General features: G+C 41.9%; 2 protein-coding genes across 5 annotated transcripts in view; both read right to left on the bottom strand.

Moving 5' to 3' along the window:
- LOC114643524 (tripartite motif-containing protein 16-like) overlaps positions 1–24,272 on the bottom strand; it is a 336,382-nt gene that overhangs the window by 54,728 nt on the left and 257,382 nt on the right. The window lies entirely within an intron of this gene.
- The window catches only part of LOC114643538 (E3 ubiquitin/ISG15 ligase TRIM25-like), a 42,537-nt gene that overhangs the window by 16,681 nt on the left and 1,584 nt on the right, over positions 1–24,272 (bottom strand). For both annotated transcript variants that reach the window (XM_028792115.2, XM_028792116.2), the window contains exons 2-4: positions 13,772–13,867; positions 10,773–11,006; positions 8,069–8,228 (exon numbers count right to left, since the gene is read on the bottom strand). In XM_028792115.2, coding sequence (XP_028647948.1) covers positions 8,069–8,228; positions 10,773–11,006; positions 13,772–13,867 — 490 coding nt within the window. The remainder of the gene's footprint in view (positions 1–8,068; positions 8,229–10,772; positions 11,007–13,771; positions 13,868–24,272) is intronic.

Raw genomic sequence — 24,272 nt, 5'->3', positions numbered from 1 at the left:
TATTCCACCTAACTAGCAACTGCCTAACTGGTCTCAATAAATTGAAATAGTCAGCAACACGAGGTACCAAGGAAGAGACTGAAGGGAATTTCAAGAGTCAAGGATGAAAACCACATAGATATTCAGAAGGTGACATTGTTAATGTGGAATGATCAAGAATATTTCTAGCATACTCTGCACAGCACTAAGTCACTCCAGTCATCTTGATTTGAATTTTCCTTCTATCTAAGATTTTATTTCTCAGTTTGTCCATTGACTTTCAGATAGTAATGTGAAGTTAAATTAACTGTGCACCCCTTGCAATTACAAAAGAACCTCCAGAACCAGAACACAAACTGAGGACCATGATCTGATATAAATGGAGCTAGGGAATCCATGCAGAGAGACTATATGATTTATAAGATGATTAGCCAGTTCCTTAGCAGAAGGTAGTTTCTTTAGTTGAATAAAGTGAGAATACCAAGGGAAACACATTACTACTATTAAAATGATTTTATAACCTTCAGAGGATGGAAGATTGGTAACAAAATCCATTGACAAGGCTTCCCGAAGATAAGACAGACAAGGAATACATTAGATTGTAGCAAATCCAGAGACAAATCTAATAAGGGTTTGGTCCTACAACAAATCTCATAGGCCAAGACAGTCTTTAATGTCATTTCACACATTCTCTCATTTAAAGAATCATTTCTGTGTCATTTATGTTTGGGTTAGGCCTGGATCACCAAACATACCAGACCCATGTGCCTGATCTAATAACATACCCCTGTAGATTTGAAGGAATGTAATATACAATGAGGTAACCTGAAAGATGCTGCTTCATTTGATTGAGCCTCTTGAATCAGATTTTCTAGACTAAGAGGAATGGGATGTCATGGTGACTCCTAAGAACTTTTCTAGAGGAATGATGTTTTCAGGATTCAACTTAACATTGTCTAGCTTATAAATCCACAACATTATTTTTCCAAGAAAGGTAGGATATACCAAAATTAAATTGACTGAAGAAAATGGCCTACTGAGCTTGTGTAGCATTCAGTCACTGATTATAAACAGCCTAGCATTTCATGGTCATGGTCATGGATATTTTGACCTCACCCACCAGTGCCTCCATTCTGCTAAGCCCCATTTTATGGCTGAAAACTGCTCACATCATAATTCTACTTCTTTAAAAACTTTCTGGTGTTATAACCCATACTGGATTATTGGACAGGACTATAACACCATCTTGTAGGTTTTCTTTAATTTATTTGTTCATAGATTTAGTCTCAGGATTGAGTAAGGGCATAAACGTTCCCTTTAGGAATATGAGCCTTAAGCAATAATTCAATCAAGCAGCCACACTCCCTATATGGTGGTAACTCTGATGAAAAACTTTTCTTGAACAGATTTTGGAAATCTGTGTATTGTGCAGGAAGCAGTGTCACATCAGCACAAAGAACAGAAGTGTTAATATGGTCCATATTCAATGAGTTATGAAAACACCTGGAACTCCATGATTGAACAACTTTGATTTTCCAGTCAATCTTAGGGTGCAAAACAGTTCATGTTTCATTATAAAGAATTCTTTTATCTAACTGTGCTGGTGGTTGATTTAAATATTCCTTTGCAGAAGGGATACCCATTGATCAACACAATTCATGGCTTGAATTTTAAATATACTGGGGTTATTCTCAATGTTTGTAACATTGCTTTACTAATAACATTTTTACCTGCCTCAAAATTAATTATATCAGAGATTTTAGTCATTTCAAATTCTTTATGTGCTGCTAATAAACCTTTAAAAAGGGTTTAACTGCCTACCTCTAGCGTGTCATTATTAAATTATCATTGCTATCCTTCTGTTACGCATTATGTTCCTGCAAGAGTTCTTATTTGAGGTTTCTATATTTCAGTTACTAACTGCACTACTTCATCCCTCAAATTGAAATGGATGTCAGGAGCTAATTCTGACACAACATCTTTTTGTTTATGTTGTTCTGACTCCAAGGATTTAATCTTATCAAACATACGTTCAGACCTGAGGCCCCACATTTTTATGATCTGATATTCTGTACTACCTCAAAGGAGAAAGCAAGAAATTTGAGTGGAAAGACTGGGACAATAACATAATAACAAGCTGAGGTCAAAAATCAAATCTCAAAAGCCATAATGTAAAACCAAATGTCAAATTCTTATTTCAAGCAGCAATCGAATACTAAACAAAACAAACAGAATCATCATAAAGTTTATGATAGGAGTGTTACTGTGGTAACAGCAATGCAAAGCTCAGAATGGAGGCATCTGCTGCCAAAACAATATGCACTATAAAATGAGACTCCAACCAAAAAACAAATGTCAAAAATGGATTTTCTAGGTAAGAAAACCCAAAACAGAAGTAAATATATATTTATACATATATTATATTTTCCCCCTTGAGCCGCCACCTTATCGTGGTGGAGGGGTTTGCGTGTCCCAATGATCCTAGCAGCTCTGTTGTCCGGGGCTTTATGCCCCTAGTAGGGTCACCCAAGGCAAACTGTTCCTAGGTGAGGGATGAGACAAAGAGCAGTTCAGAAAACCTCCTATGATGATTAAGAAATTTGGACAGCGTTTTTCCTCGGCCAGACGCGGGTCACCGGGGCCCCCCTCTGGAGCCAGGCCTGGAGTTGGGGCTCGATGGCAAGTGCCTGGTGGCCGGGCCTGCACCCATGCGGCTCGGCCGGGCACAGCCCGAAGAAGGAGTTTGGGGAGGCCATGGAGAACGACTTTCGGACGGCTTTGAGGAGATTCTGGTCCACCATCCGGCTTCTCAGGAGGGGAAAGTGGTGCAGTGTCAATACTGTATATGGTGGGGATGGTGCGCTGCTGACCTCGACTCGGGACGTTGTGGGTCGGTGGGGGGAGTACTTCGAAGACCTCCTCAATCCCACTAACATGCCTTCCAATGAGGAAGCAGAGTCTGGGGACTCGGAGGTGGGCTCCCCCATCTCTGGGACTGAGGTCACCGAAATGGTCAAAAATCTTCTTGGTGGCTGGGCCCCGGGGTTGGATGAGATACGCCCGGAGTTCCTCAAGGCTCTGGATGTTGTAGGACTATCTTGGTTGACACGTCTCTGCAACATCGCATCGACATAAGGGACAGTGCCTCTGGATTGGCAGACCGGGGTGGTGGTCCACCTCTTTAAGAAAGGGGAACCGGAGGGTGTGTTCCAACTACAGAGGGATCACACTCCTCAGCCTCCATGAAAAAGAGTATTTGGGGGTCCTGGAAAGGTGGGTCCGTCAGATAGTCGAGCATCAGATTCAGGAGGAACAGTGTGGTTTTCATCCTAGGACCAGCTCTGCACCCTTTTGCAGGATCCTGGAGGGTGCATGGGAGTTCGCCCAACCAGTCTACATGTGTTTTGTGGTCTTGGAAAAGGCATTCGACCGTGTCCCTTGGGGAATCCTGTGGGGGTGCTCCGGGAGTATGGGGTACCAGACCCCCTGATAAGGGCTGTTCGGTCCCTGTACAACCGGTGTCAGAGCTTGGTCTGCATTGCCGGCAGTAAGTCAAACCCGTTTCCGGTGAGAGTTGGACTCCGCCAGGGCTGCCCTTTGTCACCGATTCTGTTCATAACTTTTATGGACAGAATTTCTAGGTGCAGCCAGGGCGTTGAGGGGGTCCGGTTTGGTGGGCTCAGGATTGGGTCACTGCTTTTTGCAGATGATGTTGTCGTGTTTGCTTCATCAGGCCGTGATCTTCAGCTCTCTCTGGATCGGTTCGCAGCTGAGTGTGAAGCAGCTGGGATAGGAATCAGCACCTCCAAATCCGAGACCATGGTCCTCAGCCGGAAAAGGGTGGAGTGCCCTCTCAGGGTTGGTGGCGAGATCCTGCCCCAAGTGGAGGAGTTCAAGTATCTCGGGGTCTTGTTCACGAGTGAGGGAAGAATGGAGCGTGAGATCGACAGGCGGATCGGTGCAGCATCCGCAGTAATGCGGGCTCTGCATCGGTCTGTTGTGGTGAAAAAGGAGCTGAGGCAAAGCTCTCAATTTACCAGTTGATCTATGTTCCTACCCTCACCTATGGTCATGAGCTATGGGTAGTGACCGAAAGAACGAGATCGCGAATACAAGCGGCTGAAATGTGTTTCCTCCGCAGGGTGTCTGGGCTCTCCCTTAAAGATAGGGTGAGAAGCTCAGTCATCCGGGAGGGGCTCAGAGTAGAGCCACTGCTCCTCCGCATCCAGAGGAGTCAGATGAGGTGGCTCGGGCATCTGATCAGGATGCCTCCTGGACGCCTCCCTGGTGAGGTGTTCCGGGCACATCTAACTGGGAGGAGGCCCCGGGGAAGACCCAGGACACGCTGGAGGGACTATGTCTCCTGGGTGGCCTGGGAATGCCTCGGGATTCTCCCGGAAGAGCTAGAAGAAGTGGCCGGGGAGAGGGAAGTCTGGGCATCTCTGCTCAAGCTGCTGCCCCCGCGACCTGATCTCGGATGACATTGAAATAATGGGCAGAGCACAATTATTCTTTACAGTAATCTCATTAATTTCACAGTAATCTTTTCATGCCATTACAAAAGATCAGATCTTTGATTACACCACCTGCCTCAGTTCCTTCGTTGTCCCCGACTTGTCTTTAGTTAATTTGACTGTTTGTTTCCTTCCTTGCCCAAACTGTACCCACTATAAAGGCCACATCCTCCCTTTTAGATATCACTTCAGCTCATCTCTTCAGAGAGACATTGATGGTGATGGCCCTTCTGCACAGCTTGTTATTAATTGTTCTCTTGTCATTTCCACAGTCCTGTATCCTTCAAGCATATAATAGTCCAGTCTGTGTTAAAAAATGGACTTGACTTGAGTTCTTTTAGAAATGCCTGTAATATTTCAAAATAATGTTTCTCTCTAAAGCTTGTTCTTTCTCATTTTGTCTGTCCTTGGTAATGATACTATTCTGTAGTCATTCTGCTTTTAGAGTTCTTCATAGTCTGCTCTTGTGAAGGCCACCAGTGTCTTGATGCTTCTTGTGATTGTGCCATTTTGATTTTTCTGGATATAATTGCCATTTTTGGTGCACTCCTTGACTGCCATAAAAATCAGAGGTATAGTGCTGCTCTGATTTGTCTTTTACACTAAACACAGAGTCTTTTCTGTCAAAGTTAGGATCTAGGTCTTCTCATCTGCTGTTGTCTCGTGTGGAGTCCCTCAGGACTGTAATGTAGGGTCAGCTCTCTTTTCTATTTATATATTACCACTGGGATGGATAATTTAAAAATGCAATATTTCCTTTCAATTTTATGCTGTTGATATATATTAGAGTGATTAGGCAGATCCAAGCAACAATAGGCCACTAAGCTTAACAAAAATCACAAGGTTGTGGAAGGAATTATCAAAGAAAAGATCAAGCAACACATGGAAAGAACAGGAGTTTTACTGAACAGGTTCAGAAGAGGGAGGTCGTGTTTTACTAACATGCTGGAATTCAATGAGGAGGCAATAAAAGGAGTGGAGAAGGTGAGGTTATTTATCTGGACTTTCAGAAAGCATTTGATAAGGAGACACATGAGAGGTTGGGCATCAAATTAAAAGAAGTGGGAGTTCATCATTTTATTTGTAGATTTTTGATTTTTTTAATTTATTTTGATACACCTTGTTAATCCCCAAGGGGAAATTGTCCTGGAGCTGTCAGTGTGCAGGGTTAGCCATGAGTATACAATTTCCTCAGACACAGGAAACAGAGGGTGATGGTGTTAGGAACCTTATCAGAATTGGCTGATGTTAGAATTGGTGTCCAGCAGGGGTCAGTTTGGGGCTCCGCTGCTATTTTTAATATATATGAATGATTTAGATAGGAATGTAAATAACAAGCAGATGAAATTTAATGTCAGTAACTGTAAAGTATTACACATAGGAAGTAAAAATGTCAGGTTTCAATACACAATGAGCGGTCAGAAAATCAAGAGTCCACCTTATGAGAAGGATTTAGGAGTCATAGTGGACTCTAAGCTTTCAGTGTTCAGAAGCCATTAAGAAGGCTAACAGAATGTCAGGTTATATAGCGCCTTGACGTGTGGAGTACAAGTCACAGGAGGTTCTGCTCAAGCTTTATAACACACTGGTGAGGCCTCATCTGGAGTCCTGTGTGCAGTTTTGGTCACCAGGCTACAAAAAGGACATAGCAGTGCTAGAAAAGGTCCAGAGAAGAGCGACTAGGCTGATTCCAGGACTACAGGGGATGAGTTATGAGGAAAGATTAAAAGAGCTGAGTCTTTACAGTTTAAGCAAAAGAAGATTAACTAAGAGAAGACATGATTGAAGTGTTTAAAATTATGATTGGAATTAAGTCCAGTGGATCGAGATGGTTATTTTAAAATGAGTTCATCAAGAACACGGGGACACAGTAGGACACTTGTTAAGGGTAAATTTCACACAAACATTAGAAGTTTTTCTTTATACGAAGAATGATAGACACTTGGAATAAGCGACCAAGTAGTGTGGTAGACAGTAAGACGTTAGGGACTTTCAAAACTCGACTTGATGATTTTTTGGAAGAAATAAGTGGATAAGACTGGCGAGCTTCATTGGTCTGAATGGCCTGTTTTCGTCTATAGTGTTCTGACTTCTTAATTAAAAGAATCTTTATTTGTCTGTGAAACTTAACAATGCCTACTCTTTGAAGGCCTTTCCAGGCATTAAGATTAACACATGTATATTGGGACATCAGTTAATCGTGTTTACGACACTTGCAGCTAATCCAGAATGCTGAGCCAGACTATTAACTGGTACTATGAAATGAAGACAATCTGGTTTAAGCATTCTGTTTAGTGCTTCCAGTTCATTTTAGGATTCATTTCAAAGTCCTACATTTTGTCTTTAAAGCTCTGAACTCCTCGGCCCCATCCTATATGGCTGACTTATTTTTCCCCCACCTAACCACTTGTTTTTTTTAAATCTTCATCCATCAACTACTGTTAGATGTGTCTTGATCACAATTAAAACTTAGGGGCATTGTGCCTTCTCAGAATCTGTCCCAATACTGTGGATTGTTAAAGCTGCTCCTTCTATTACACTTTTTAAAATGGGAACTCAAAACACAGCTTTTTTCAGTAGTTTCGAGTGTGTCTACATGCAGGTTTATATACTTGTCTTTCCCTTTATATCTTGATTCCTATATCATGATTATATGGTTTGTAACTTTGTTGTACCTTTCTTTATGTTTTTATTTTTAAAAGGTACAGCACTTTGGTAAGCACAGTGTTGTTTTTAAATAGGTTTTACACTGTAAGTAAAATTCTCTTGCTTACTTGCTTGCTTAAACATCAGTGGGAGAGACCCGTCCAAGAATACAACAACATACATGTAAAACACATGAGCCCAGGGGCAGAACAGCCAGATACATGGGTTCATGTGAACTTTTAATGCAGAACCCCTCTGATATAATGAAATGGACACATGAGGAAGAGCAGCCTTTGTGACAGTAAGGACATGGAAATTGTCGCATTGTAGGATGTGGAAGACATCTTTTAGAGGGAGCAGACATTTTGTCAGATGAGGAGAGAGTTCTAAAATGGACACAATTCACTCAGCTCACTTTAATGAATGAAAACTGAAAACCCTGCAGTGAAGCGAGCTGATTTGTATGGGAACAGACTCAGATTTTATGACATAACAAAGCACTGAAATCGATCTGTATTGGATTCCATGTATTCCATGTCAAATAAACAACACTTTACTTGTACACTGAAGGCTTGGCCAGTTTAAACACATTTCTGTTCATTATTCTTTAAATTAAGTTAATTAAGTTAATAACAACAGGAAATAAAAGAAGTACATTTTGAGAGCTTGTACAGAAAAAATACAAGAAGTGTAATATTTCCATTAAAATTTCATGAGTTCTTATTGCAAAGCAATTGTTTAATGTGAGAGTGTGATATCACTCAGCTCGTCACTATATATACTAAATAATTCTTGAAATTAAAGGCTAATATTTTGAGTTTTAAACAGCCGGCCTTCTTAATGCGTCTCACCTCTCACTTTTTTCTTACTGTCACTCTGGTCCTTCTAATTGACTCTAACAACAGACACAACATGACGAGACATTGTACCTGATGGAGTCCTTGACATGATGTCCCACTGGCTCACCTTCTCCACACTCTTCCTCAGACATGACATCTCCTTTCTCAGGTCCTCAGAAGAGAAATCAGCAGTGACAGTGAAGTTGAGCGAGTCTCCATCAGCAGGAAGAACACAGAGAGATGAGAAAGTCTGCATCAGGAGAGAAGAGAAGACAAGGAGAAATAAAAAGAAAAGCTTGTTAGGACATCTTTAAAGGGTGGACAGTCAGTTTAGGTTTAAAGGGTTCCATCACCTTTCATTAATTTATTATTTATAACAGAGTAGTGTATAGAACATAAGAGAATATCAAACTCAATTATCAATAATCTATTAATGCATCAGAGTGTTGATGAGGGGACTGAGGGTGCAGAATTAACTCGGCACACAAGACAAGGCATTATGGTGTGTGGAACTTAAAAATTAAAGGTGAAATTGGGGATTGCAGTGTTAGCACTTGAGCTACTTTTATAAAGTTCTGATATGAAATTAACTTGATTAAATATAAAGACTTACATAAGCATGAAGAAAGCTATTCAGTATATTTTATAATGGAATATCTGCAACTAGAAAGTGCAAATGACGAGAAAAGCTTGGGGGTGTTTGTATACTCAGTACCATCCTCAACTAGGCAGAGTAGAGAATGCTGAAATGAAGCAGAATTACACAGTGCCACTGTTGTGTTGAACAGAATTCATGAAATGTTCTTCCCTATTCTTTACAGCACATTTGTTATTCCACATCAGCTGTGTTGTGGAGCTCCAAACACCATCACAATGGGCTGAAGACTCCAGAAAAGAGCCACAAAGCAGGCCAGGACCTTCACTAGCCAACCTAGAAGAGGCTTACCCAGTCCATCTAACTCCCAACTACTACTTAGAATTCAGCCTAAGTAGACCACAAAAATAGGAAGCAGGCTTTGAAAGTTATGTGACAAGAGAGGGCATTGTAGAAGAAAGAGCAACATATTTTTAATAATAAGAGGATTTATTAACAAAAAGAAGGTAAAAAGGAAAATGCTCAAAAGTGCTGTTGCCTCAAAGACTATCCAGAATCAAAAAGGTCTAAATTCACTATTTGTAAGAGAAAATGAGGGGCATAAACTAAACAAGTAGAGTAACCAAACATACAAAGAAAGGGACAATGCTCACAATAACTCACAATAGTATCAGACTGCTCGGCTGCAGGGTTTCACTTCTGGTTGGGAATATAAAGCAAGATGGAGGACCCAGCAGCTGTGATGTCAGGATGGTGGCACCCATTGAGGGGCCCATCCACAAAACACACAGAATGGAGGCACATTCTAAAGGACAGTACAGAATTACAAACATAACAGAAAGTGCAAAAACATTGAAAAAATAATACTTCACTAGAGATAATAAAACAAAGTACACAATTTCAGAACATTACTGTACGTAACAGTTTCAAAACTATTTTCATCACCATCTTACAAAAATAAGAGAACAGAACAAAAGAGAGTCACGAGACAAGAGAGGTGACTTAAGTGTGGGGTTAGATCTGTGAGGAAATTCTGAAGGATTTAAATCTCATCAGTTTAAGGACAGGGGCATGAGGAGGAGACCTGGCTTCAGTGTCATCATTTATTAGCTGCCATCCTTTAAACTAAAGTTGTTTAAATGTAAATACCATAAAATGTAGTTTTCCACACAGATACATAGAACAAGTTACGCTGTGATGTTGATGGAAGCAGAAACTCAGAGAATTTTGCATATTTTGACAATATTAGGGGAATATGAAAAATAAAGTCTAGTCTGGTTCTGGTTTGGTGACCTCAGAATCTCGTCTCTGCTATTTGCGGATGACGTGGTTCTGTTGGCTTCATCGGACAGTGACCTCCAGCTTTCACTGGAGCGGTTCGCAGCCGTGTGTGAAGCGGCGGGGATGAGAGTCAGTAACTCCAAGTCCCAGGCCATGGTTCTCAGCTGGAAAAGGGTGGAATGCTCTCTCCGGGATGGGAACACAGTACTGCCTCAAGTGGAGGAGTTCAAGTATCTCGGGGTCTTGTTCACAAGTGAGGGAAGAATGGAGTGGGAGGTTGACAGACGGATCGGTGTGGCATCCACAGTAATGTGGGCTCTGCAATTGTCCATCGTGGTGAAGAGAGAGCTGAGCCAAAAGGCGAGACTGTCGATTTACATTCCTACCCTCACCTATGGCGACAAGCATTGGGTAGTGACCGAAAGAGCAAGATCACGGATACAAGCGGCCGAAATGAGTTTTCTCCGCAGGGTGGCTGGACTTTCCCTTAGAGATAGGGTGAGGAGTTCAGTTATCCAGGAGAGACTCGGAGTAGAGCCGCTGCTCCTTCGCATTGAGAGGAGTCAGTTGAGGTGGTTTGGGCATCTGGTCAGGATGCCCCCCGAAACGCCTCCCTTGGGGGGTGTTCCGGGCATGCCCCATTGGGAGAAGGCCATGGGGCAGAACCAGGATGTGCTGGAGGGATTATATCTCCCAGAACAGCTGAGGTCTGGGCTTTCCTGCTTAGGCTGCTGCCCCTGCGACCCGACCTCGGATAAGCGGTGGATAATGGATGGATGGATGGATGGATGGATGAAAAGAAAAGGCCTGTTCATTTCACGTTTTGAAAACTATTTGGATCTTTTGAATTTTCTCTATAAATGTTCTCAGGTCCCACACACCAGTCTGATCAGATTTCCTGTGAAGTGTTGCTCTCACCTGCAGAAAGCGGATGTGATCCTTGGTGTCTGAAAGCTTCTGAAGCTCAGCGTCTCTCCTCTTTAGTTCCTGAATCTCTTTCCCCAGTTGCTCCAAGACTCCTTCAGCCTTCTTCATTTCCCTCTTCTCTTGTTTTCTGATCCTCGCAGTCAATTTACTGTGGGTTTCCATTATGTAGTTAATAAGGTCATTGAAGCTTTTCTCATTTTCTTCTACTTCTCTTGCAAAAGAGATCTGATTGAATGGAGAAAGACATTTAATTTAGTCATCTAATAAAAATTACCAGTCACACAACAGTTTTGTTTTTATTTAGACATTGAGAAGAACAATATGGATTGAGATGGTTGGTGGTCAGGAGGCCAGGAGACCAGAATGAAAGAAGGGCAATGGGACACAGAAAACAGAATCCCCATAACAATAGGTAGCACCATATCTCTGGCAGTACTCTCACCCACAAGACTTCATGGGTTGTGCTGTCTGAACAAGAAGCCATTTTGGATTCCTTAGGTGCCTTTGACTGAGGATCTTCAATCCTATTTTTTACTTTTTAAAACTGAGTGTTTTAAGCCTTCTCATTATTACTGATAACTCCACCTTTGCAAATATGGCTTTTATCAATACGATTCTGTGGCACCACATGTATTAGCAAAGTTGACGCCAGACTACCCAGTTGGACGTCTTGTAGGTCAGGACTGACCAGGATCAGAATTGAGAGATGGCAGACATGCAGACACTGACACAAAAAGGGTGGTATTTCCAAAAACAATAGTGTGTTTTATTTAAAGATGCACAAAAAAAAAAGCAGTGTTCCGATCAAAAACAGTGAAAAATATTTACAGTAAATTATCAATCCCAAAAATGAAAAATAATCAAAGACAAAAAATTGTATGTACACAAAAACAGTAGTCTTCCTAAATAAAGAAAATGTGCTCAGGGAGAGACTACACAAAACACAATCCCATGATTCCATAAAACATTTTACAAGAAAAAGGAAAAACAGTGTGCCATGTACAGTATACTCGCATATAAGTCGGGTCTTGAAACCTGTAAAATCGATCATAAAATCAGACCCCGACTTATACGCCCGTTCAAAAAACGACACTTATTTTTTTTTTTTACATCTTCTTGCCTCCTCCAATCTCACATCACTTTCTCAGACGCATCGAATTTTGTTGCAGCAGCGCAGTTACCAATTTCTTTTGCCACTTCAACGACTTTTAATTTAAAACCAGCTTCATATTGTCTTCTGATCGAATGCTCCATCGTAGATAAGGGAAGCTCTTACGATAAAGGTGTATGAGGGTGTGAGATACGAAAAAGACAAATCAGTGGAAACGTCGCTTCAGATTAGTTTGGGTATTACCGTGTGGTCATGTAGGCACAATACATAGAAAAAAAAGGCTGTGTGCTCCGTGGTTACTCTCTCAGGTGGGCGTTAGCATATCATAATCCCTTGTACCAATAGCACGAGTTTTCTGCATTTGATTTATACAACCGATATTATAAAATACTGGAAATTATACTGTAAAGTCCGCGGGAAAACTTAAACGCAAGTATACTGTATACAGTATATACAAGAAAAGCAAAAAGTGCACCATAAACCCAAAATCTATATAAATTCCTCCACCACAACAATACAATAAATAGGAGATATCTACACTTCTAGACAAAAGGAAATATATACAAGTAAGCCACAAGCCGGTGTTTGGTATACTGAAAGAAATCGCTATACAAACCACACTCTTCACCCGACTGAGTCTGAAGATGACTCCTATAGGTAGGAGGTACCTTTTATATCAGGGAACAAATTTTACAGATAATCCTGCATTACGATTCTCTTTCACAAATTGCAGTGGGCGCACATTTTACTTTAACCATGGCAGGTGGCTATGGAGATGCTTGCCTTTTTGACGGGTCACACACAGCATCCATCAGGCCTTAAGTAGACATATGCCTACTGTGCCACTAGTGCCGCATCACGCAAACATGAAGAAGTCCAAGTTAAAACCCTTGTGAAGCGCACCCCCATACTTCAACAATTTAAACAGGTAAGTGATTCTCATTTTTTCTCTCCTTGTGTAAGTCATTTTTACACTTCTCTTAGAACTTTTCTTTTTAATAGGTAATGCCTAGCAGGCAGATTACCACATGCTCACCAAGGTGTCATTTACAGTAAAAAGTTTGTACCCCAAAATTGCATGGGAGCGGACTTGTACCAGTAGGGTAGTTAAAGGAGAGTCACAGTTGGATGTAAGCGTAAGGTAAGAGATGCACACAGTCCAGGATCCTGTGTTCATCCATATTAAGGACCTTCCAGAGCCAGAGAGTGACTCTGATAACTCTGAGACAGTAGGTAGGGATGAGGAGCCCTAAAAGGGTCACCTCCAAACCAGTACCTAGAAAGAGGGAAGAAGTGATAGTTGAGGACTCAGTGCAAAGACTGAGCAGAAAGCTATAATGCCTGTAGGAAAACCAGAAAGGGACACAAAGAAAATGCTAACTACACATGGATAAGAAATGAAGAAAATTGATCTTTGAAACTGCAAAATTGAACATTGCACAAACTTACCCTCCTTTGAAAAAAAAACTAAAGATTAAATAAAATAGGTGGCAGTGCACATTACATAAAGCCTGCATCGAACCAATTAGTGAGATACCTTAAGCTACTGAGTCCAACAAAGTTGCGAAACCCAATGTGAACAGACTATTAAAGAATGTTGTGCTGATTGATTCAATTCAGAACATCAGTGCCAACCCACAGTACAAGTGATTGCTAGTGAGAATAAAGATGGACAATTCAGACAACATTTGGTTGAGACATCTGACTCTCTAATAATTAAAGCATGAAATACTGTTGACAGTGAAATGCCATCAAGGACACAATAAACAAATCTCTTCAGTTCCCTTTCCCTGTCCCATTATCAGCGAACTTCTGCTTGCTCTTCTAATTTTAATTTATTTCTCCTCTCTTTAATGTGAATTGTCTTAATTCCACTCACCCTCATCTGCTCCATCACCCTTCTTGTCTCCTCCAGTGTCTTCTCTCTCTCCTCAAGTCTCCTTGTGATGTCACTCAGTGTCACCTCCAACTGTTTCTGTTTGGACACACAAGAGGACACACGTGGTCTTATTAGAATTCACTTACACTTGAGTGCTTGTTCATCATCATTGTACTCATATTTTCCTAACACATTTTTTTTACATTTCATAAGCCAACTTCCTTCTTCTCACACTTGTCATCATATTGACACAGTATGTGACACTGAGATTTGATTCCATAAAGAACAAAACGACCAAAATAAAGTTTAAATTATACAGTTATATTGAAGATGGAGTTTGGGCTGGAGGAGTGCTATAAATAAAGAAGACTGTTTGAAAGCACACTGGTGCACAAGTCAGTTCTTCATATTTAGAAGACATCACAGTACTGAGTGGGGAGTTGGACGTTCACACACACATAAAAACAAAAATCGGACACTGCTGGTGAAGAAATGCCTGAGAACCCAGGAGGACTTAGACGCACAATGGCGGGATCTCAAAGGCATTTCCAGAGTTCAGACTTTTGAGAGTGTTGTGAAGTTTTTTTTGTCATTTTTGAGTCAAATGAGATAACTGAGGCCACTAAGATGTGAATGATTGTGAGGAGTTCAGTAAGAAGTCAGTCACAAATACTGAAGAGGATGAGCTCAGATAAAACTAGAAAAAACAGTGGAAATAAAAAAAAATACATTATAACTGAAACCCAGAGAAATTGGACATTTAATATTTAATTCTAGAAATAAAAAGGCAGATAAAGGACGACTAAAATTTCAATTATGAATATGAACAATCAAGTTGGTAGAGTGTAGACTGTTTTATGGCAAAGAAGACAACCGCATTCAGCCTTCATGTTTAGCGATGAATGGAGTAATGGCTGTGAAAACGTTAACAAATAACAGGCCATGGAGATGATCAATAAAGATAAATAGGACCTTTAAGACCAACCAAGAGCTACAGCCAAGGATGCCAATCGGTCAACAGAATACAAACTGAACACCAAGGGATCAGAGAACATGGAACAACAGTAAATAAATAGTGACAAGTCAAATCTTTTAAAAAAATAATAATAGAAAAAATTAACAGTAATGATATACAGCAAAAACAAAAGTATCAATAGTAAACATTCATTAAAAATATGTTGACCAAAAGTCCAAGTGCCAAATAAAAATATTAAGAAGAGGAGATAAACAGAAAGTGGAAAGTAATATGTATTAAAATTAACAAACAGTATGTGGCAGACAGAAATCAGCAGATAAACACTGAAACTACTAAAAAAAAAAAGGGGGCATCAAGCAACAAGTAACTTAATGAAATATTATAATTATATAATCCTTTAGGAGAGAAATTATAATAATATATACAGTTATATAAAAAAGTAAAAATAAGAAATAAGAAAAATGAATTGGTCATAGAACAGAAAAAAACAAAAGGATCACATCTAAATAGACTGACGTGTTTGTTTTTTTATAAAGCACACAAAATGGTGACAGAACAGGCTTATTCTCCGCCACATTCCCAGGTAGACGTCTTCTTCAGGGCAAGTAAAGCATTCAAAGATTTGACAGCCTGAGTCAGAAACTGCTTGAAAGTCTTTCTTAATGACCCCCTTTATGAAGGTCTTTCCCATCATTCCTTGCTTATACTTCTGCTCCTGATCTGAATTTCATAGATGCTGTTGGGTTTGCTTCAGCCAACATATCACCTTTTTTATTCTGCAGAAGCAGGCTTTCATTTTATACTTATTTAGCTTCCATTATTTTTGCCATTTGTGATTTTGCAGGATCCATTTCATGGTGGTCAGGGGTTTGCCCTTGTGTTGTGTTTGGATCATGAAATGAAATTTGACTTGTTATATTTGGATTATACATACAGTACAATACGTAGTGAAATGTGTAGCTGATAACTCCTCTAACTCTGAGAGGAATATAAAGGACAATAACAATAATGTATAACTTTATAAAAATCAATAGAAATCATTATGTTAAATGGATGCAGTAAAATGTATCATAATAGAATTCTAAATTTAGGGTAAATAATAAATAACTTCCCTTCTTGGATCGAGGCCTTGCCATGGCAGAAGGGCTCACGCGGTCTAGTGATCCTCGGAGCTATGTGGTCAGGAGCTACATGCTCCTGGTAGGGCTTCCCAAGGCAAACAGGTCTGAGGTGAAGGTCCAGACTAACTCGATCCTGAGACTCCATATGGAGTTAAATCAAGGATCGGCATTTCCCTTGCCTGGGAAAGGGTACCCGGGGCCCCACCCTGGAGCTAGGCCCGGGGGAGGGGCTCGCTGGCGAATGCCAGGTGGCTGGACCTTCGACCACGGGGCCCAGCTGGCTCAGCTTGAAGGATCAGCGTGGTTCCGCTTTCTTGTGGGCCCACCACCTGCAAGAGAGGCCATAGGGGTCGGGTGCAATGTGATATGGGTGGTAGCCGAAGGCGGGAACTCTGGCGTTCCGACCCTGGGTTGCCGAAACTGGCTTTTGGGACATGGAATGTTACCTCTCTGGCGGGGAAGGAGCCTGAACTGGTGCGAGAGGTTGAGAGGTACCGGCTAGATATAGTCGGGCTCACCTCTACGCATGGTTTGGGCTCTGGAACCATTCCTTTTGAGAGAGGCTGGACTTTGTTCCACTCTGGAATTGCTGTGGGTGAGAGGCGTCGGGCAGGGGTGGGCTTGCTTATGGCCCCCCAGCTCAAGGTCTGCACGTTGGGGTTCTCCCCATTGGATGAGAGGGTTGCTTCCCTACGCCTTTGAGTCAGGGGAAGGACTCTGACTGTTGTTTGCAGTTATGCGCCGAACAGCAGTTCAGAGCACCCAGCCTTCTTGGAGTCCCTGGAAGAGGCGCTGCGAGGTGCAGTTCCTGGGGTCTCTATCGTCCTACTGGGAGACTTAAACGCTAATGTCGGCAACGACAGTGAAACCTCGAGAAGTGTGATTGGGAGGAACGGCCTCCCTGATCTAAACTCTAGTGGTGTTCAGTTGTTGGACTTCTGTGCTGGCCATGGATTGTCCATAACGAACACCATGTTTGAGCATAAGGGTGTCCATAAGTGCACTTGGCGCCAGGATGCCCAAGGTCGCAGCTCGATGATTGACTTTGTAAACGTGTCATCAGATCTGCGACCTTATGTCTTGGACACTCGGGTGAAGAGAGGAGCTGAGCCCTCAACTGATCACCACCTGGTGGTAAGTTGGATCAGATGGCGGGAGAGGCTGCCGGACAGACCAGGCAGACCCAAACAAATAATCAGGGTCTGCTGGGAACGTCTGCCGGAGTAGCTGGTCAGAAAGATCTTTAACTGCCACCTCCAGCAGAACTTCAACCTCATTCCGAGGGAGGCGAAGGACATTGAGTCTGAAAGGGCCATGTTCTGAGCCTCAATTGTCGAAGCAGCAGAACGGAGCTGTGGCCGCAAGGTTGTCGGTGCCTCTCGTGGCGGCAATTCATGAACCCGGTGGTGGACACCTAAGGTTCAAGAAGCCGTCAAGCTGAAGAAAGAGTCCTGTCGGGTCTGGTTGACCAGTGGGACTTCAGAGGCAGTGAGGGGTACCGGCGGCCCAAGCGTGTGGCGGCATCAGCTGTTGCAGAGGCAAAAACTCGGGCATGGGAGGAGTTTGGGGAAGCCATGGAAAATGACTTTCGGTCGGCACCGAGAAGGTTCTGGCAAACCGTCAGGCGCCTCAGAAGGGGAAAGCAGTGCTCCATCAACACTATGTACAGTGGAGATGGTGCCCTGCTGACCAACTGTAGACGTTATTGACCGGTGGAAGGAATACTTCGAGGTTCTTCTCAATCCCAACAGCATGTTTTCCGTAGAGGAAGCAGAGCTAGAGGACCCCGTCTCATCCATGATTCATAACAGGTGCTGAGGTCGCCGAGGTAGTTAAAAAGCTCCGAGGTGGCAGGGCCCCTGGGGTGGACGAGGTCCACCCTGGGTTCCTCAAGGCTCTGGATGTTGTGGGGCTGTCCTGGTTGACACGTCTCTGCAACATCGCATGGACATCGGGGGCAGTGCCTCTGGATTGGCAAACCGGGGTGGTGGTTACCCTTTTTTAGAAGGGTGATCGGAGGATATGCTCCAACTATAGGGGGAATCACACTCCTCAGCCTCCCCGGTAAGGTCTATTCAGGGGTGCTGGAAAAGAGAGTTTGGTCGATGGTCGAATCTCGGATTCAAGTGGAACAATACGGATTCCGTCCCGGCCGTGGAACAATGGACCAGCTCTGCACCCTGGCCAGGATCCTGTAGGGGGCATGGGAGTTTGTCCAACCAGTCCACATGTGTTTTGTGGATTTGGCGAAGGCATTTGACCGTGTCCCTCGAAGCATCCTGTGGGGTGTGCTCCAAGAGTATGGGGTACAAGGCTTGTTGATACAATCCATTCAGTCCCTATACAGCAGGAGCAGGAGCTTGGTCCGCATTGCCGGTAATAAGTCGGACTCGTTTCCTGTTGAGGTTGGACTCTGCCAGGGCTGCCCTTTGTCACCGATTCTGTTCATAAATTACATGGACAGAATTCCTAGGCGCAGCCAAGGAGCGGAGGGGGTCTTGTTCGGTGACCTCAGAATCTCATCTCTGCTATTTGTGGATGACGTGGTTCTGTTGGCTTCAACGGACAGTGACCTCCAGCTTTCACTGGAGCAGTTCGCAGCCGAGTGTGAAGTGGCGGGGATGAGAGTCAGCACCTCTAAATCCGAGGCCATGGTTCTCAGCCGGAAAAGGGTGGAATGCTCTCTCCGGGTTGGGAGCACAGTGCTGCCTCAAGTGGAGGAGTTCAAGTATCTCGGTGTCTTGTTCATGAGTGAGGGAAGAATGGAGTGGGAGGTTGACAGACGGATCAGTGCGGCATCCGCAGTAATGTGGGCTCTGCAACGGTCCGTCGTGGTGAAGAGAGAGCTGAGCCAAAAGGCGAGACTGTCGATTTACCAGTCGATCTACGTTCCTACCCTCACCTATGGCCACGAGCTTTGGGTAGTGACCGAATGAGCAAGATCGTGGATACAAGCGGCCGAAATGAGTTTTCTCCGCAGGGTGGCTGGACTTTCCCTTAGAGATAGGGTGAGGAGTTCAGTTATCCGGGAGAGACCCGGAGTAGAGTCGCTGCTCCTCCGCATTGAGAAGGGTCAGTTAAGGTGGTTTGGGCATCTGGTCAGGATGCCCCCCAGACGCATCCCTGGAGGGGTGTTCCAGGCATGCCCCACTGGGAGAAGGCCATGGGGCAGACCCAGGACATGCTGGAGGGATTATATCTCCCAGCTGGCCCTGGAACGCCTCAGGGTCCTCCCAGAGCAGCTGGAGGTGGTGGACGGGGAGAGGGAGGTCTGGGCTTCCCTGCTTAGGCTGCTGCTCCGGCGACCCGACCTCGGATAAGCGGTGGATAATGGATGGATGGATGAGTAAATAACTTAATAATTTAAATAACCCAATGTAAGGTCATGTCTGTTTTCCTATAACCTTTAACTTTCCTTTCTTATATATTTTGTTTTCTTTACTCCATATTCTCAGGCATTAAATGCGTAACTGTGTGCCTGGACCACTGTAAGTAATTAGCTAAAATATTTGTTTCAAAGTCAATTTTATTTCTATATAAAATCAAACTCAATTTCTGCTGTTGTCTGACTGATTTCAACTGCAAAAATTTCCATTGAAAAGAATGGCATACAGAGATTAACCCAAAATGAAATTGGAAATTCATGAAAAACAGCAGACATTAACACACATGAGGTAGTAAACACAAAGGAATTGGACTATATGGAGGAGCACATACTGTAAATAAGATGTGATTGAAGTAAATGAAACCTAGCTATGGCTGAGAGATGTGGAGGAAATGAATAACAATGGATACACGTGACTAAGAAAAAAATCAAAAAGCTGTGCGGAGACATCCATTGACATAAAGCAGGACTTCAGTAACAGGCCCCTTCAAATCAGAGATGAGTGACATCTTAGTGAGGGTACAGGGACAAAGGCCTGGTGTCAGAAGTGTGTTGATATGTAAGCATTTAGTAATCTGAGAAAGCAAGTTTGCAGGGGATATTATACTAAAGGCAGCTTTATTCAGTAAAATATGGACATAAAAATACAAAAGTAAAACAGAGGAGAAGGAGTTCATCAGTGTGCTGTAATTACTATTTGTTTATTAGCAGGAAATATTAAAACACCAAAGGGAGAAGCAGCCTGTCTAGAGTCTTAATAATCAGGGCTGACTTCAGGGGTCAAGGTGGTCCTTCTACTAGAATCAAGAGATCAGGACTGAGTGGTACACCATCAACAAAAGATTTCAGTTTAAGAGGGGCAGACGTGGAAAAGTCTGAAAGTGAAAGTGGGCTAAACTTCTGAAAATGGCGACAGTTGAGGGGCAGTTGGGCACGTTTAAAAAGAAGATTACGTACAAGGCAGGGAGCAGTGGGGTAGCCAGCTTGCTGAAGGCTCCTGTGCAGTGCCCTCCTGTCTAGCATAACTACTAGTAATTTATTCACAACTAGATTCTATGGACCTGCTGGGCAATGGCGTCCATGACCACGTCACTTTAAGATCACACACAGGTGACAAACAAACCAGCTCTCCAAATGATATTTGTAATAACTTTTTAAATTGCTTTATTACTGGTGCTGTGTTTTAGCAAAAATAAAATACACCATGGGAATGAAATGTGGGAGGTGTGGGCAGTAGTACTTGTACATAAATATATGTAAAATGTGGACCCACTTACTTTTCTAAGGCAACTTTGTGAAGGGAGATGATTAAAATGTAATGTAAGCTACAAAGTAGAAACTGTCGTGTACTATAAAATGAAGTAATTTCAATTTGTAAGAAATTGAAACAACAACTACGGCTGACAGGATACTACGACACCATTGACCTGTTTTACACAAGTTCTGAGAAAACAGACCTCATAAAGTGGTGACGCTCACAAATCCTCACAGTAGTGACACTAATACATAGTTAGCTATACTAAGGTACACAATAAAACAGGATACAGATCTGCTAAACTGTTAAAGCTTACAAAAATGGCACTGACTGACAAGTCACAAATCATATTACTTCTAATATCACTAGTACCTTAAAATATTCGCTTGCATGCCTTCTGTTGTGCAAATGGTTCAACAATGTTTGACACGTCAAGTTGTCTGGTACGCTCGAGTATAGCCAAGCCACTCAGTCTGTCTTGCGACATGGAAACTCTGACGTCATTTTTGATGAGTTCTAACTTGGAGAACGATGGTTCATACATAGCAAAGGTCACTGGTATAGTCAGAAGTAACATGTAAGCCATGTAAACATCACTGAAGTAGATGACAGTACACAGTGATCTATCAGCAACGGTTCAGCTACTTCAAAAACAGTCGACTTGGTTGACAGGATGGATTGAAATAATGCATGAAATGACAACAATTGAGTGGAAAACGCCAGTGAAATATCAGTGCTATAGCGTTCAACGAGAAGTTCAGCAGTAACATACAATTCGTAATCAGCCATGGAGGTCAGAGTTCATGGTAACAAGACATTGAATGCTGAAGCCACTACATTGAGTTGTTTTAGTTAAGTTATTAAAACATTTTTAAAAATCTATACGACCCCGAGTGGGTCCCCAAGCTCATAGGCCCTGCAGAATCCATTGCTACACCAAAAAACGTAGAAGCATGTGGATATTTACATGAGATTTGCTGTGGATAAATAAGGATGACATTTCATTTAAAAAGGCAGCTGGCCAACACGTACTGTACAAGATGAACAACTCCAGCACTAGAGTTAACCCTAACCCTAACCCTAACACTAGACATAGAGTGTATGAGGCCATCAGTTCAAAAGGGTATTAAGAAATATAAAGGGCATGTAGGGAGACACACTGTGGAATTCAAAAGCTGTCTCTTAAATATTTCAGTAGTAAAAGGACAGTAAAAACAAATACATCCTTTAAGTTTGCCCCAAATTACTACTGTAAGCGCATTTCTTTAGCATCATACAAACTGCAGATGTGATGCTATCAAGTAGTGAGGAGGATATGAGCAGTTTCTGTGTAATTTACTTGTTGTTTCCAAATAGTGCACCCCTGGATAATTGCAGACAGTGCCCTGAATGGACCTTTCATTCAGAGTCAACCACCAGTGAAGCTCACCGCTAAGGTAGGAAGTGTGCTGTAGTCACCTGGGCATTGAGTCAGTTCTGTCCTCGGCCTAAATGTGTAACCTTAACCCTTTGCGGTCGTTAGGCCAGAAAACTGGCCTTAGTAAAAAGTGCGCTATAGGTCGTCAGGCCACCGCTGGTGGCCCTGCAAGTTTCTGACCGATTTGCACAGTCGCCTGGTCGAGAAAAGTGGCCTGTGTTATTCCTACGTGCTTGAAAAAAATAACTGCTGTAATTATTGCCGTTTTTTTCAATAATTAATTACGACTAATGTAGCGTGACGTTGAAAATTAAATATGACTGCAAAGGGTTAAGAAGCTGAACCTGCTTATGCTTTGACTATAAAAGCACCCATAAAATGTTATAACATAAATATGTCCCCTTTGATAAAGGAGAGAGTCACATACACAGTAATAATTCAGGACTTTGTGAAAAGCATGATCTAATTCAACTCAAGGGTATCCCTTAAACGTTTCTGCTTACTATCACTATCAAAACTGTCCCCATGCCCAGACTATAATTGTGAATTCTGCTGTCAGCTGTCTGCTTCATTGGTTGATATGTTAGAGAATATCCCACATTCTGAGCTTACTGCAGTAAGATTGTTTCTGATCGATTACACTATTGTGGTGTCACGATAACCTCGTACTCATAAACACGACTATTTAGAGTTGATCCCGATGGGACATTTACTGCTTAATGAACAATCTGCTGTCATGACTTACATTACTTTAATGACAAGTCACACTGTTCTTATAGAGTCTGTAAAATCCTAAGCCACCGACCATAACATGGCAAGATAAGGATGTCCTGCTTCACCTAAAGGGAGGAACTTCAGGATTTACCGTGCAGAACATCTTTCAAATTTGGCAGATATGTATTTGCTTTGATACAAATGGAACTGATGCGTATGGATCTGAGAAATTGGGCAGCATAAGATCATCATAAAGAAATACTGTTTTTCAGACTTTTCCTTTATCATGCCCTTTATCTTTGATTGCTTTCTTAGATGGATACTTAGGGCTTCAACAGCAATCAGAAGAACATTGTGAATAATGGGTACCACAGTCTGGTTCCACTTTCTAAATGGAAATTATCAAAATTAATTTTATTTATACAAATCCAGAATTTTGGAGTACAGTATACTAACTTAACCTACAAACAAATATGGGAAGCAAACTAAATTTTGTATAGTAAAGTACACAGTTATCTTCATTAAAAGCATATTCAGCATCCAAATACTGCAAAACAGTAAAAAAAGTTTACAAATACAAAAAGTAAGAGAATATACTAAGATTAAAAAAAAATAACCCAGCATGATAGTCAAAAGGATTCTCTCCAGCATTTGTTACGGCCACATCCAAGGCAATGGCAGTCCTGCTATAAAGTTAAAGTTAAGGCCAGGCACAGAGCACAGGTCTAGTGCTCACAGTGGGTTATAAAGACAGGAGGAAGGAGTAGACATTTTGGCGCAGATTTCTTGGGTGCACATACTGTGAGTCCAACATTTTTTTAACAATTTGTGCAAAGTTTTGACAACAATATTGCCAATGGCTGAGTTATGGCTCTAAGTAGCAAACAGTTCCACACTGAGACTTAGATGAGTGTCGTCTGTCTGTGATTGATCAATATGATCAGATGTGTCTTGTCAAGGAGAGGCCAGTAAGGAAAATTAACATATGAACTGAAATTAAATATTTGTGAAAGAGGGTCTGGCAAAAGCAGCTTAAGCAAAAGATTTATGAGCCAAAGCAGACTCTGTCAGTCTGTCCTACAACTGGATGTCTGTCTTTAGGACATCTCAGGAATTGCTTTATGTAAAAGAATCAAAATCCAATAGACAACATAAATAAACCAAAAATTAAAATCAGATCCTGTGCTTTAATGTTTTTTAGTCATATGACTTATATTAATTTAAAGAATATAACAACAGTTCATACACTTCATTGATGTTTAAAATTATTTTTGGTAAATGTTTGCTTCTAAATAAAGCTCTTTTGATTATCGATATTATATAATGAGCACACAGCCACCCGTGCCTACTTACTGAGACCTGGCTTAGCTAACCTCAGCAAATACTTTTATTTTCCTTCATAAATCTGGTAATGTTGGTCAAGGAAGTGGACAGTTTTACATGACGAACTGAATATAACTTCTCAAAATGGAGGTGAATTCACATCATTTGATGTGCTCATATAAGATATTAAAATAGTATAATTTACAATTGTAGCACTAATTTACAGGCTTATACAGTCAAAGGCATTATACTGTACATGACTTAGTTTAACAGCCTTTTACCTGACCTCACTGTATATTACGATTGTGTG

Source organism: Erpetoichthys calabaricus, chromosome 4 (genome assembly GCF_900747795.2).
Source record: "Erpetoichthys calabaricus chromosome 4, fErpCal1.3, whole genome shotgun sequence".
Lineage (NCBI taxonomy): Eukaryota > Metazoa > Chordata > Cladistia > Polypteriformes > Polypteridae > Erpetoichthys > Erpetoichthys calabaricus.
Note: the sequence above shows the minus strand (reverse complement) of the source record. Positions and strands in the feature narration are given on the sequence as shown.